The sequence below is a fragment of the Amia ocellicauda genome, chromosome 13 (assembly GCF_036373705.1).
Source record: "Amia ocellicauda isolate fAmiCal2 chromosome 13, fAmiCal2.hap1, whole genome shotgun sequence".
Lineage (NCBI taxonomy): Eukaryota > Metazoa > Chordata > Actinopteri > Amiiformes > Amiidae > Amia > Amia ocellicauda.
Window position 1 is genome coordinate 1,548,867 of NC_089862.1, and position 16,137 is coordinate 1,565,003.

The 16,137-nt window shown below is 41.1% G+C and overlaps 1 protein-coding gene across 2 annotated transcripts in view; it reads right to left on the reverse strand.

Annotated features, from left to right (window-relative positions):
* adam19a (ADAM metallopeptidase domain 19a) overlaps nucleotides 1-15,721 on the reverse strand; it is a 175,903-nt gene extending 160,182 nt beyond the window's left edge. For both annotated transcript variants that reach the window (XM_066719673.1, XM_066719672.1), the window contains exon 1: nucleotides 15,523-15,721. In XM_066719673.1, the coding sequence (XP_066575770.1) occupies nucleotides 15,523-15,652 (130 nt within the window). In that variant the 5' untranslated portion in view covers nucleotides 15,653-15,721. The remainder of the gene's footprint in view (nucleotides 1-15,522) is intronic.
* Nucleotides 15,722-16,137: the final 416 nt, after the last annotated feature.

Sequence of the window (16,137 nt, forward strand, 5' to 3'; positions counted from 1 at the left end):
GAAATAATGAAACAATGAACCTTGTTGGGTGCATTGGATCAGCATTTATGGTTTTTAGCTGCTATATATTTAAAAGGTTGAGCTTTTGTAAATAAAGACATAAAGATAACCCTATTATTTATAAAGAGCAAGAAGTGCCATTCTCCTCATCATTAATTAAATGAGGTGCACCTTAAAGACAAAGGATAAAACAAAATGTTTACCGTTGCACAAAGTTAACACCTTGTTTTCCTAATGAGAAAAAAAAAAAAACACAAAGAGGTGTGGAAGTGTGCCATAAAACAGTGCTAATTGGGGGTTATTTTGTTATTCAATCTTTAGGAACAGGGCGGTAAATTTAACATGAAGGTGAATATGGGCCCATATAATATAACTAAAAAATCAAGTGCTAATAAGTGTTAATGAAAAGTATCTTTACATCTGAAATCCAACTCTTATGGGAATCACCATGGGGAATAAAATAATGGGTAAAGTAATTTCTTCTTCATCCTCCCAGTGAAAGAGCTCATTCAGCCCAGTCAGTCAGCCTACAGTAATACTGAACTTGAATTGATGTCAGTGAACAGCTGTTCAGCATGCATATTGTGCAGCTGTGACCATATTCGCAAGAGTTTAAATCCAATGCCTTTCCTTCACTACTAAATAAAAACTGCAGTCTCTCTCACAGCTCCCTGGGCATGAGTACTCGGTACATTAAGGTCCTCATTATAATATAAGTAGCTCTGTATACCAACAACAAAGGAGGGTGCAAGAGACCTTGAAGCTAGTAAATATGGTTAAAACAGTTTCATCAAGTGAGTGGAATGCTCTGCTTTCATAGCTGGTGAATCTAGAAATGCATGTCTATTTTTACTTTTTAAAGACTGAATGCCATTCTGATATTAGTAGTGTTGTATGCCATCTCAGCCATGTAGTTTTGTTTAAGTAAAAATACTTGGTCAAAACTTTTAGAACAATCCCATTTTTTCAGTTTTTATTGTGAAATGTGAGCAGTTCAAGTTCAGTGAATAACCTGAAATGGTACAGAGGTAAGTGGTAAACTGCCAAGAGGTTAAAAAAAGTTTAGGTTACTAAAAACTAGGGCTGTGCGATATGACGATATACACTCACCTAAAGGATTATTAGGAACACCTGTTCAATTTCTCATTAATGCAATCATCTAACCAACCAATCACATGGCAGTTGCTTCAATGCATTTAGGGGTGTGGTCCTGGTCAAGACAATCTCCTGAACTCCAAACTGAATGTCTGAATGGGAAAGAAAGGTGATTTAAGCAATTTTGAGCGTGGCATGGTTGTTGGTGCCAGACGGGCCGGTCTGAGTATTTCACAATCTGCTCAGTTACTGGGATTTTCACGCACAACCATTTCTAGGGTTTACAAAGAATGGTGTAAAAAGGGAAAAACATCCAGTATGCGGCAGTCCTGTGGGCGAAAATGCCTTGTTGATGCTAGAGGTCAGAGGAGAATGGGCCGACTGATTCAAGCTGATAGAAGAGCAACTTTGACTGAAATAACCACTCGTTACAACCGAGGTATGCAGCAAAGCATTTGTGAAGCCACAACACGTACAACCTTGAGGCGGATGGGCTACAACAGCAGAAGACCCCACTGGGTACCACTCATCTCCACTACAAATAGGAAAAAGAGGCTACAATTTGCACAAGCTCACCAAAATTGGACAGTTGAAGACTGGAAAAATGTTGCCTGGTCTGATGAGTCTTGATTTCTGTTGAGACATTCAGATGGTAGAGTCAGAATTTGGCGTAAACAGAATGAGAACATGGATCCATCATGCCTTGTTACCACTGTGCAGGCTGGTGGTGGTGGTGTAATGGTGTGGGGGATGTTTTCTTGGCACACTTTAGGCCCCTTAGTGCCAATTGGGCATCGTTTAAATGCCACGGCCTACCTGAGCATTGTTTCTGACCATGTCCATCCCTTTATGACCACCATGTACCCATCCTCTGATGGCTACTTCCAGCAGGATAATGCACCATGTCACAAAGGTCGAATCATTTCAAATTGGTTTCTTGAACATGACAATGAGTTCACTGTACTAAAATGGCCCCCACAGTCACCAGATTTCAACCCAATAGAGCATCTTTGGGATGTGGTGGAACGGGAGCTTCGTGCCCTGGATGTGCATCCCACAAATCTCCATCAACTGCAAGATGCTATCCTATCAATATGGGCCAACATTTCTAAAGAATGCTTTCAGCACCTTGTTGAATCAATGCCACGTAGAATTAAGGCAGTTCTGAAGGCGAAAGGGGGTCAAACACAGTATTAGTATGGTGTTCCTAATAATCCTTTAGGTGAGTGTATATCGTCTGATGATAGAAAAACGTCTATCCTATATATCATTGTGTCGCAAATCCTACTCTTTATGCCAATATTTTTCGTCATTAGGACGCTTTGCGTTCTTCCCGGTTCTTCCACACGTGCCGGATGTGGCAAGACATGAGAATCAGAATCACAAACAGACATGGAGGAAAGTGAGCTGACACAGCGTAACCACAAAACATAGTTTATTGCACAAGCGCACATGTTCCGCCCCGCTCTCGGCTAAACTCAAGCTGCAAGCACCCCCCACCCCCGCTAATTTAGATGTATATAATTTGTATAAAATTAAAGAATAATAAAGTTCGTTTGTATTTTAATAAATTGGAAAGTAATGCAAACAGATGCAGAAAGTTTCATTAGATGGTGAAGAGGTACAACACTCCCCCAGGAGGATAGCTATTTTTTTTTTTTTTCATTTATCAATTCAGAAAATGATTTTATAATATTTATGAATTTATTAAAGAATGTGTCCCTTATTTTGGCATATTTATTGCAGTGGAGGAGGAAGTGCATCTCTGTTTAGACCTCTCCTGTCTCGCAGTGACCACAGCGCTGCTCCTCTGTGGACAGCCAGCTCTGCCTGTGTCGGCCCGTCTCTATGGCCAGGCTGTGGTCACTGTGGATCCGGTCAGGATCCGTCTCTGCTTCATATCTCTGACAATGAAGAGATACTCTGCCATGGTGTATTCTCTGTTTAGGGCCCGATAGCAATCCAGTTTACTTTGAGATTTGGTTTCATTGTTCCAATGTTCCAGATAACCAAAACCTATCTTTATGATTTGGTTGACTCTAATTGGGGGCAGGTAAGCAGTGCTGACCTGAAGCTGGTCTCTGTTCGCAGTATTAGCGGGGGTCAGTGCCGTGAGCTTCAGGGCCAGCTGACTCAGGGGACTCTTTTCAGGGCTGAGCTCTTGGGTTTGGAGGACCTTGTACTGGAGTGAGTCTGACTCACTTTTCTTCAGGTGCATCCAGAATTTCAGTGCTCTTTTCTTTATATTAATGAGAGTTGGAAAACGGCCTAATTGTGCCCTGCATGCATGGTTTGGTGTGTTCCTGTGCACCTGCAGTATGTTTTTACAGAATTCAGCATGCAGGGTCTCTATTGGATGTTTGTCCCACCTAGTGTAGTCCTGTTGACTGAGTGGACCCCATACTTCACTACCGTACAGCGCAATGGGCTGGATCACACTGTCAATTAGTTTGAGCCAGATTTTGACTGGAATATTAATGTTATAGAATCTTCTTCTGATTGCGTAGAAAGCTCTTCTTGATTTGTCTTTGAGTGCCTTCACTGCCAGGTTAAAGCCCCCTGACAGTCAGGCCCAGGTAAGTGTAGTGTGAGGTGTGTTCTAGGGTAGTGTTGCCTAGCGTGAAGTGGTATTTGTTTCCCTGAGGACTGGCGTTTTTTTGGAAGATCATGATCTTTGTCTTCTTCATGTTTACTGCCAGGGCCCAGGACTGACAGTACTGCTCTAGCAGTGCCAGGTTTTGCTGAAGCCCCTGTTCTGTGGGTGACAGCAGGACTAGGTCATCTGCATAGAGCAGGAATTTGACTTCTGTGTCATTTAGGGTGAGGCCAAAGGCATCAGACTGCTCCAACACTGTTGCCAACACATTGATGTAGATGAAAACTGAAAAATAATGTACATTTCATATGTATATACTGTGTTACTACACCCTCTTAAGCATTATTTGGCAGTGTTACACGCAGCTCCTATGCATAGTTACACTGTATTCCTACAATGTGCACTGTGACAAAACGAGTTGTCACGGTTACAACATCAGACACACGAACACCCATATTTCCCACTGAGTACTCATAACGCACTATCACATCAGTATATACAACCCTGTTTACTTACCGCGCCATAGCTGGGTCTGCAGTTTTCTCTCCGGTAATAATAATCCAGTACGGCAGAGGTCTGTGTTGTTTGTGGATGCTCCGCTTGATGGGTGCACACATACAGTGAGGGAAAAAAGTATTTGATCCCCTGCTGATTTTGTACGTTTGCCCACTGACAAAGAAATGATCAGTCTATCATTTTAATGGTAGGTGTATTTTAGCAGTGAGACACAGAATAACAACAACAAAATCCAGAAAAACGCATTTCAAAAAAGTTATACATTGATTTGCATGTTAATGAGGGAAATAAGTATTTGACCCCTTCGACTTAGTACTTGGTGGCAAAACCCTTGTTGGCAATCACAGAGGTCAGATGTTTCTTGTAGTTGGCCACCAGGTTTGCACACATCTCAGGAGCGATTTTGTCCCACTCCTCATTAAGGTTTCCAGGCTGACGTTTGGCAACTTGAACCTTCAGCTCCCTCCACAGATTTTCTATGGGATTAAGGTCTGGAGACTGGCTAGGCCACTCCAGGACCTTAATGTGCTTCTTCTTGAGCCACTCCTTTGTTGCCTTGGCTGTGTGTTTTGGGTCATTGTCATGCTGGAATACCCATCCACGACCCATTTTCAATGCCCTGGCTGAGGGAAGGAGGTTCTCACCCAAGATCTGACGGTACATGGTCCCGTCCATTGTCCCTTTGATGCGGTGCAGTTGTCCTGTCCCCTTAGCAGAAAAACACCCCCAAAGCATAATGTTTCCACCTCCATGTTTGACGGTGGGGATGGTGTTCTTGGGGTCATTCCTCCTCCTCCAAACACGGTGAGTTGAGTTGATGCCAAAGACCTCGATTTTGGTCTCATCTGACCACAATACTTTCACCCAGTTCTCCTCTGAATCATTCAGATGTTCATTGGCAAACTTCAGACGGGCCTGTACATGTGCTTTCTTGAGCAGGGGGACCTTGCGGGCGCTGCAGGAGTTCAGTCCTTCACGGCGTAGTGTGTTACCAATTGTTTTCTTGGTGACTATGGTCCCAGCTGCCTTGAGATCAATAACAAGATCCTCCCGTGTAGTTCTGGGCTGATTCCACACCGTTCTCATGATCACTGAAACTCCACGAGGTGAGATCTTGCATGGAGCCCCAGACCGAGGGAGACTGACAGTTATTTTGTGTTTCTTCCATTTGCGAATAATCGCACCAACTATTGTCACCTTCTCACCAAGCTGCTTGGCCATGGTCTTGTAGCCCATTCCAGCCTTGTGTAGGTCTGAAATCTTGTCCCTGACATCCTTGGACAGCTCTTTGGTCTTGGCCATGGTGGAGAGTTTGGAATCTGATTGATTGATTGCTTCTGTGGACAGGTGTCTTTTATACAGGTAACGAGCTGAGATTAGGAGCTCCTAATCTCAGCTCGTTACCTGTATAAAAGACACCTGGGAGCCAGAAATCTTGCTGATTGATAGGGGATCAAATACTTATTTCACTCATTAACATGCAAATCAATTTATAACTTTTTTGAAATGCGTTTTTCAGGATTTTGTTGTTGTTATTCTGTCTCTCACTGTTAAAATACACCTACCATTAAAATTATAGACTGATCATTTCTTTGTCAGTGGGCAAATGTACAAAATCATCAGGGGATCAAATACTTTTTTCCCTCACTGTAGAGTGGAAAACCCGCTAACAAACTTTCCTCTTGCTAACAGCAAGGCAAGAGAAGGTTTCGATTGCATTTGAAATAACCGCCATTATCCGAATAAGCGGAGCAGAGCAAATCCGGGTTCTGTTTTACAAGCTTGCTCTGGGTCGAATAAACGTCTTTCATGAGAAGGGGGGAAGAAGCCTGGGATATTATTATGATTAAACCCTGTTTTTTTCCGTAGGAAACGGTTTTGTTTCTCTCTGTTTTATTGTTATTTGTGATAAGATTAATGAGGAAAGTAAAAACATAACAGATAGATCTAACCGTGCTATGTTGATGGATGTATTAATTACCTGTGCAAATGATAGTTGGTTTGAACAGTGGGCGGGGCCAAATAAATAAATGGAGCCTTTTTGATTTTGGTTTGTTGGTTTGTTGGTTTGTTGGTACGTTGGTACTTTTTTTTTTTTGGTGCTGTTTGGTTGGATGTTCACTCTAAATATATATATTATACACAATAGTTAGTTATATTATTCTGCTCAAAGGGTGTGCGGGACACTGTAAATGAAAACACCTTATTGTTTACCCTACTTTTGGACTTCGGATATCCTTGTATTGTTTTCCTTGGAGAATCTGTCGGTCTGTACCCACACAGGTAAACGCGCTTGGTGGGGAGTTGTGTGACAGTTGACAGTTGAAAGTTTATTCTCTTGGCTACCAGCACGTTTCATTCTCAAACACATCCAATTTAGAGTTTCTGTGTCGCCTGCAGTCATTCAGTTCCCGGGGGGTAAACCCGCAGTCTCCTCTGGGGGGGTGTCTCATTCAACGGTCACAGTTCACTCAGTTTATATTGGATTTCTTTGTAAATAGGCTTGTTTTGTTTAGAACAACCTAACGATTAATCCAGTATATATACACTCACATAAAGGATTATTAGGAACACCTGTTCAATTTCTCATTAATGCAATTATCTAACCAACCAATCACATGGCAGTTGCTTCAATGCATTTAGGGGTGTGGTCCTGGTCAAGACAATCTCCTGAACTCCAAACTGAATGTCTGAATGGGAAAGAAAGGTGATTTAAGCAATTTTGAGCGTGGCATGGTTGTTGGTGCCAGACGGGCCGGTCTGAGTATTTCACAATCTGCTCAGTTACTGGGATTTTCACACACAACCATTTCTAGGGTTTACAAAGAATGGTGTGAAAAGGGAAAAACATCCAGTATGCGGCAGTCCTGTGGGCGAAAATGCCTTGTTGATGCTAGAGGTCAGAGGAGAATGGGCCGACTGATTCAAGCTGATAGAAGAGCAACTTTGACTGAAATAACCACTCGTTACAACCGAGGTATGCAGCAAAGCATTTGTGAAGCCACAACACGTACAACCTTGAGGCGGATGGGCTACAACAGCAGAAGACCCCACCGGGTACCACTCATCTCCACTACAAATAGGAAAAAGAGGCTACAATTTGCACAAGCTCACCAAAATTGGACAGTTGAAGACTGGAAAAATGTTGCCTGGTCTGATGAGTCTCGATTTCTGTTGAGACATTCAGATGGTAGAGTCAGAATTTGGCGTAAACAGAATGAGAACATGGATCCATCATGCCTTGTTACCACTGTGCAGGCTGGTGGTGGTGGTGTAATGGTGTGGGGGATGTTTTCTTGGCACACTTTAGGCCCCTTAGTGCCAATTGGGCATCGTTTAAATGCCACGGCCTACCTGAGCATTGTTTCTGACCATGTCCATCCCTTTATGACCACCATGTACCCATCCTCTGATGGCTACTTCCAGCAGGATAATGCACCATGTCACAAAGGTCGAATCATTTCAAATTGGTTTCTTGAACATGACAATGAGTTCACTGTACTAAACTGGCCCCCACAGTCACCAGATCTCAACCCAATAGAGCATCTTTGGGATGTGGTGGAACGGGAGCTTCGTGCCCTGGATGTGCATCCCACAAATCTCCATCAACTGCAAGATGCTATCCTATCAATATGGGCCAACATTTCTAAAGAATGCTTTCAGCACCTTGTTGAATCAATGCCACGTAGAATTAAGTCAGTTCTGAAGGCGAAAGGGGGTCAAACACAGTATTAGTATGGTGTTCCTAATAATCCTTTAGGTGAGTGTATAATGATGTTCTATCAAACAGAGTAGTTCAGATCCAATTATGTAAAATCGTTAGTACACTGTAAACAGAGTTTTCCATCTTGACATGTTGAGCTCTCTATAGGTGTGTGTTGCTTGTACCAAAATGTGGATGGTCTTGATTTGATAGACTGTCTGGCTCCAGAATATGTCGTCATTGTCAATATTTTCTGAGCTTTTGTATTCCTACTCAGACCAAGGTTCCCCCCACCCCCCCATTTCAGAATACAAAAGAGTCTTCATGGGATACCAAACACTTGGCAAACAACACAACACTGAATTGTACACATGGGATTAAAGAGAAGCACACAGATGTTTTGCCTTTTTAAGCGTACCAGAGGGAGAGACATTAAACTGCATACATTTCAATAAAAACTGGAAAAATGTAGGTGTTCTAAAACTTTTGACTGGTAGTGTACATCACAATCATAACAACACAAAAACTAGATGATACACTGATCTAGACTATGACATAATTCTGAACTATCACCAGATCTGCCCCCTCTTCATTTCCAGATCTGCACTGCTTTTGCAGACTCTGGTGAAGAAGAGGAGGTTATGATCTCTTACAATTGTTATCCTTATCTGTAAGATATTCTGAGATTCTGATCAAGAAAACAGTAGGCAGTGCATCTGAAATTGGTAGTAAACCTACACAAAGACAAAATATGGAGGTTGATAATCTTACCGATTACACCTTTAGCTTTGGTCGGTTTATCATTCTCTTTAAAAATGTAATTCTCTTTCAGAATACCTCTCTCTCTTTTTTAATAATACAGAGAATCTAAAAATAGCAAAAGCAGATGAATATAGCTTCCTGTATGCAGTCTGTTATGGTGACACCATTTCCCTGATTTCTCAAGAATGTACAATTCTTCTGTGCACAGTGACCACACGTCTCAGCTTTACAGATCTGTTGGTTGACTTGTATGATCAGAAATAGAAATCATATCTTTACAATTTACATAGGCCATATGACTCAAATAAACACTAAAAAATCTATACAAAACAATTATCAATGTTCAATATTATTATTTTCTTATGAATACTGAAAGAAAATAATATATATATTTCACATGCATCAACTGGTGTTTGCATATATAAATGTAAAAATGTTAAGATTTATAAATCTGCAAAGGGTGAACTGCAAAACATTACATTGCATATCACCAGATAAAATGACATGCATGCAAACTAGAACTTACAGCTTATCACAAGACTTTCCTAACATCTTGCTGTTTTGGCAAATATTTAATATGTTGTGTATGTATTTTAGCAACTACTTCAAGTACTGTCTGTAAGCAGGATGTGAGGCTCAGTTCAGAAATACAAATAAAAACAATAAAGAATCAGTCTTGATTTCACTAGCTCTTGTGAAGTTAAAGGGGTGACTTATCAACATTGAGCTGACTGTAATGGTATGTCCTTATGAATCAGGACACTGCTTTTCCAGACTTATTTACTTTACCTAAAAGTAATACAATTTAAATACAATGAGTGTAAATCATGGACATTGTTAGAGATTTAACACTAAGCATGAGTTTCAAACAGATGTAATCCTTTTGGATACATACATTTCATGGATACGATTGGTGGCAAATGTGATGCAATAGGCCACTTCTTCTCCAAATTGATATTCAAAAATTGTATTGTTAATCTTGTTTAGCTATGTGTCCCTAGGAACTTCACCCCCAACACTTAAGTGTTATCTCGCATGTTTAGAATTGTGCACTTGAACAGACCTGAGCTGCAGAACAATTGCATTATTGAAGTGGTTTTCCAAACCTGAATACAATTTAATACAACTAAATCTGTGTGTTCATCTGTGTCAATATAATTGATCTTTTATAAAAAATAATGCTTTCCTTGAAGTAGCACTAAAATCACTGAGTCAGAAGTATTTAAAAACTAAGTTGCCAAAGACAGACACAGGACAGGTGAGAGAGAAAGGTATCTTGTTGTCTTCCTACTTTCTTAGCATTACTCATTTTGTTTTAATTTTGCCTTTATTGAAGATAATCTTGTTTGTAGTTTGCCTTAATTTAAGTCAATTCAGTACAGCTGCTGAGTTGGTAATAGTAAATAGAATGAAGGAAAGTTGATTTAGTCAAGGAATAGGAGGAATTCTGTTTTCGCCAGGTGGACACTTAGGTGTCAGTTGGTGGCAGGTAGAAAAAAGGTATTTAAATCTGCTGTTTCTCAGGTTCCAACTGCTGGACAACGAGTTGGACAGTGACAGCTCAGAGGGCAATGGGAGGGCGGTTGAGCACCAAAGCACCATGGTGCCCACTCCCCCTAAGAACAGGGAGATAGTTATAGTAGGAGACTCAATTCTTCGGCGTAGATCACACAGTCTGTTCTAGTGATAAGGAGACCCGCATGGTTATCTTGCCTGCCTGGTGCTCAGGTTGCAGATCTCCCTAAACTAGTAGATGGGCAACTGGCCAAAGCCGGGGGAATCCACTGGTCATGGTCCACATTGGAACCAATGACATAGGAAAGGGTAGGCCAGAGGTTCTGCAAGACAAATTTAAAGATAAAGGTAAGAAAAGTAGCAGAACCTCCACGGTAGTTATCTCCGAAATACTACCGGTACTACATGCCAATCAGGGAGACAGGCAGAGATTAGAAAGTTCAAGATGTGGTTGAAATCCTGATGTAGGGAAGAGGGCTTTAGATTTGTGCAGCATTGGTCTTTCTTCTGGGATAGATGGGACCTGTACCAACCGGATGGTGTACATCTAAACAGAAGGGGGGCTAATGCATTTGTAACACTCACAATGTTACACAAGTGGGTGGTTAAACATCCAACTGTCCCTTTAACTAGAAACAGTAGCCTGGCCAGGTACAAACTTCACTTCCCACAGTCCCCGGTTCTATCTCTCCCCCCATTGGCTCATTCAAATCTTCCATTACCCAATCACAGCTTAGGCAGCACCTGTATAGTATATACAGGTCAGTCATAGCTGGGATGACATTTTCTTGCCCTATATTCTATACTTCACTTATTTAATGGTTTCTTTCCTATCTATCCCATTTCCATTTATGTCATACTGAATCCCCACAATAAACTGCAATGGTTAAGAATTGACACAATTGACGTCCCTGTTTGCGGTTTGTCCCTGTTTGCGTCCCTTAATGATACACCACCTTTACAGGGGCTGGATTAAAACCATTGGGGAGGCGTATTTGGCCCGTAGGCCTTGAGTTCGACACCCCTGTACTAAAGGGACTAGCAGCATTAAAAACGAATTAAAAAATCACCTGGGCCAGATGGAAATTATGGAAATTATTTATAGGCCACTAACTAAAATATTCCAATTGACAATTGGAACAGGGGATGTGCCATATGATTGTAAAACTGCAAATGTCATACCTATCCACAAGAAAGGAAACAAAACTGAGCCAGGAAATTACAGACCAACCAGATTTAGAGCAACCAGACTTATTCCAGGTTTGAAGGGAATGTCATACACAGAGATCAGTGAAAATGAAAATGGCATAATAACAGCAATAAGCAAGACCTGTCAACTCTCACGCATCTTATCAGACTCTTGTATTATTATTGTTTGTCGATATTACCGCTTACAGTTAATGTCCGAGTGTATTAAAATCTTGCCGAACACAGATTTAACAAGACCCGATGCAGTGCCATGACAAGTTAAAAAAAAATAAACTGAAGGATAATAATCGGATGGTAGCAGCCGATTTTATTAATATTTTATGAACTACTGAACAGTGTTTCAGGCTGTGAATGGTGTGCAGGTCTGTTGTATAACAGCTCCACAGTGACCATGAAGGCGAACACGATTTAGTTAACGTGCCCATTTACAAGTTAAATTAATGAATACATAAATCCAGCAGATCCGGGTTTCCCTCTAAAACATTAAGGACTAGATTAATAAATGCAAGTCCATAAACGCCATGACAAACTTGCACACTCCGTCCCGGCACGTACGCTTAAGCCAGGGAAACCGAGGCATTCTTCACACAGTTGTTACAATCTGGAACAAACTCCCCAGCACTGTGGTTGAAGCCAACAATTTGGGAACATTAAAAAAAGACTGGACATGATCCTTGGATCACTTCGTTATTAATGTACACCAAATGAGCATGATGGGTCGAATGGCCTCTTGTTTGTAAACTTTCTTATGTTCTTATTAGAAATACTGAAAACACATAGCAAGGCTGGCGTTAGTCCCTCAAATGAACCCTCAGTTTTCTCCTGCCTAGCCAAAAATCGCCTGGCCAAACAAATACGTGAATGGCAAGAAAAACAAAAAACAAAAAAAGGCTTTAAAACAGAAGTGCACATGCTGCGCCTCCCGGTCTCATTCACCGCTGACCCGCTATTGTTCGCTACAGCTAACTCCAACCCACAACAACGTTGCCTGCAAAAATCCCAGCAGTCTCCTGCAAAACACTGCACTCATTCTGTCCCCCAATCAGAATAGGGAGAGAAATGGTAAAATCGCTGCAACTCTTTCTACTGATGCTTTCATGGACACCATGTCCAGATGCAGTCCCAGGAATGGCTCGACACTAACCAGCTCTTTTCCATGTTGTGTGCATTTGCCACCTGTTCAATGAACTGTGTGCAAATCAGCTAGTTGTCCAGGTAATTGAGAATCTGCACACCTCAAAGCCACAGGGAAGGCAAGATGGTGTCCATGCTCTTTGAAAAGTGTGAGGGTCTAGCAACAGGCCAAATGCGAGGACACTGAACTTGAAAGCCCTGCCTTATCATCTGTTGCCTCCAAAATTACCTCCAAGCCAAATGTGAATCCTGGTGTTTTTGGTTAATAATAATAATGACATCCACTATGAGGTCAGTGGTAGTGCAAAAGTCCCGTTTCATCTCAGATTCTTGCAGCTCCTACACCAGATGCACCACTAATACAGGCAAAAGACTGTATTGGTATTGGTGACTCTAGTAGCCTGGGCCTCCACCAAATAGGCCTTCTTAAGGTACATTTAAATGGTCCAGCACTGTCTAAGGACAGGGAGAACAAGTCTTTCTTTTTGTCTCAATTTGTGACAGGGCAATGACTAGTTAATTTCCCCAACAGGTGATTTGCTCTGTATCATGTAATTGCAGTTTAAAATGTGCTTTAATAGTAAGCAATAATAAATGCGTAATTCGTCATTAGATCTCTACACTGAGTAATTATTTACTTTACCACTGCTGAAAACATTGTTCCTGACATTGACCTGATGGTGAAAGTTGGCAATGAAAGTGGAATTCAGCTTTATATTCGGCACAGCCAAAATGTTGAAAGTAACCAGGTTTTTGGAAGCAGTATATGCATCATGTTCTTATAATATATATACACCGATCAGTCATAACATTATGACCACTGACATGTGAAATGAATAACACTGATAATCTCGGTATCATGGCACCTGTCAGTGGGTGGGATATATTAGGCAGCAAGTGAACATTTTGTCCTCAAAGTTGATGTGTTAGAAGCAGGAAAAATGGGCAAGCGTAAGGATCTGAGCGACTTTGACAAGGGCCAAATTGTGATGGTAGACGACTGGGTCAGACAAAACTGCAGCTCTTGTGGGGTGTTGCCGGTCTGTAGTGGTCAGTACCTATCAAAAGTGGTCCAAGGAAGGAAAAGCGGTGAACCAGCGACAGGGTCACGGACAGCCAAGGCTCATTGATGCACGTGGGGAGCGAAGGCTGGCCCGTGTGGTCCGATCCAACAGACGAGCTACTGTAGCTCAAATTGCTGAAAAAGTTAATGCTGCTTCTGATAGAAGGGTGTCAGAACACACAGTGCATCGCAGTTTGTTGCGTATGGGGCTGCGACAAACCAGTCAGGGTGCCCATGGTGACCCCTGTCCACTGCCGAAAGCGCCTACAATGGGCACGTGAGCATCAGAACTGGACCACGGAGCAATGGAGGAAGGTGGCCTGGTCTGATGAATCACGAGTTCATGGTGTTGACTTGGCCTCCAAATTCCCCAGATCTCAATCCAATTGAGCATCTGTGGGATGTCCTGGACAAACAAGTCCGATCCATGGAGGCCCTACCTTGCAACTTACAGGACTTAAAGGATCTGCTGCTAACGTCTTGGTGCCAGATACCACAGCACACCTTCAGAGGTCTAGTGGAGTCCATGCCTCGACGGGTCAGGGCTGTTTTGGCGGCAAAAGTGGGACCTACACAATATTAGGCAGGTAGTCATAATCTTATTGCTGATCAGTGTATATATAAACATTAGACATACCACATAATATACTGTAGTTCAGACTACAGTGTAAATTACATGAACAATGGCTTCCAATGGATCATTGATTGGAATAACCTTCTGTTCTCTGGGGCAGTCCGAGCAAAAGTTTAATAAACATCTAGTCCTCCTCACTGAAGAAAGAATACACCTAACGTTTTATGATTTTGTATTTTACCAATAACTGGAGACTGCACTATGCTTCAGTAAGAGCCTCCATCAATTATCGGTTTATTACCAAATCCTCTTAACTTCATCTTGCATTTGGAACAGAAATAGTTACATATGTAGTGCCTAGTTTCGGATACTTCCAAAAAAAAAAAAAAACATATAATAATACATGTGATTTATACCCGTATAATGCAAATTAAACGGCTGATTTTATCCTAAACATTCATCTGTTCAAGTCTATCTTATTGGACTAGACTAGGTAAATGCATCGAATGTGAGACGCCAATGTGTTCCTGCCGTTTTCCTTCGGTCAGGTTAAATCAGGAGCTGCTGGTTCTTAGACCCCGAGGAGCGTTTACGGGGATGAGAGATAGAGCTGTCATGTTCACCAGTGTTTCTAAACACTTCTCGATACACGCTCGTCAAACATATTTCCGCTTGCAGCGGACGAAAACATGTAATGTCTTCAATCCATCACAATTAGTTGTCTTTCTTGGAATTGCATTTACATACAATAGAAGTGCAATTAAGTGATTAATACATATGTTTTAATAATAATAATATTTTACTATATTGACTGTGAACGTATGCAGACATGTCAGACATTCAACAAAACATTTCGACAATACGTGCATATCTGTGTTAGCTCACACAAATGGCACGCACGCCTTGTTCTGCTTTAGCTGTAACTGACACCATGACATATTGAGATTCCCAGCATCTCAGCATGCCTCGTGGTCAGTCAGAACAGTGACACACACACACACACACACACACACACACACACACACATATATATATATATATATATATATATATATATATATATATATATAAACCATGCCACGATTATTGTGAGTTCCCACCGCATTCAATGTGGAAACTCAGTGAATCCTTTTAAGGATATTGCAAGAAGCAATAGTGTAGTTATTAAAAGTTAAGTGGGTTGGTTCATACTTACATAATAAAATGCGTTTTACAATAAGACACTAAACAAATCGAATTACAGTAACTATTATCTTTATCTTATTTAATATCAAAACTGGTGAACGACCAGGCGCAACTGGTAGATTTATAATGAAAAGTTTCTTTGGATGAACTTAGAAGAACAGCACACTAACCTTGTTCTCTGATGTCTCCGTTCACAGTTTCCAGTATGTTGTTCAGTAGTAGAAGGAGAACTAATATTACAGCATGTCCACATTCTGCTGAAAAGATTTTATTTTTTTTCTGTCTGTGTTTGGTGTACATCCCTGTTCTTCCGCGTACCGTTATCCCACTCTCCTCTCGCTAGCTAGCTGAGACCACTAACGGCTCTCCAGTGTGAGCTGTCACAAACAGTGCGGCTGCAACGAAAACAAGACATGGAGCTCAAGCGAAATGAATTCCGGTATTTCTGTAGCAAAATAGCATGGCTACCCTGCTAAAACACAACGTTGCAATATGACATATTTGCTGTAGATTACTGCGTTTAGTACTTTGGAAGTATTTCACACGTGGTTTCAGACATTATTATTATTATTATTATTATTATTATTATTATTATTATTATTATTATTATTATTTCCAACATACATTCTCCTACACTTTTTTTGTCCGATAATATTTAAAATTAAATTGGTACTAATGGTGGTTTTCAAATATGTATTTTTGTGTATTTTCTACTTAGTGTTAGTTTACGCGATTCGTTTGCAAAAGTGCTCAATATCTTAATGAAGTATCTGTGCATGTAATAC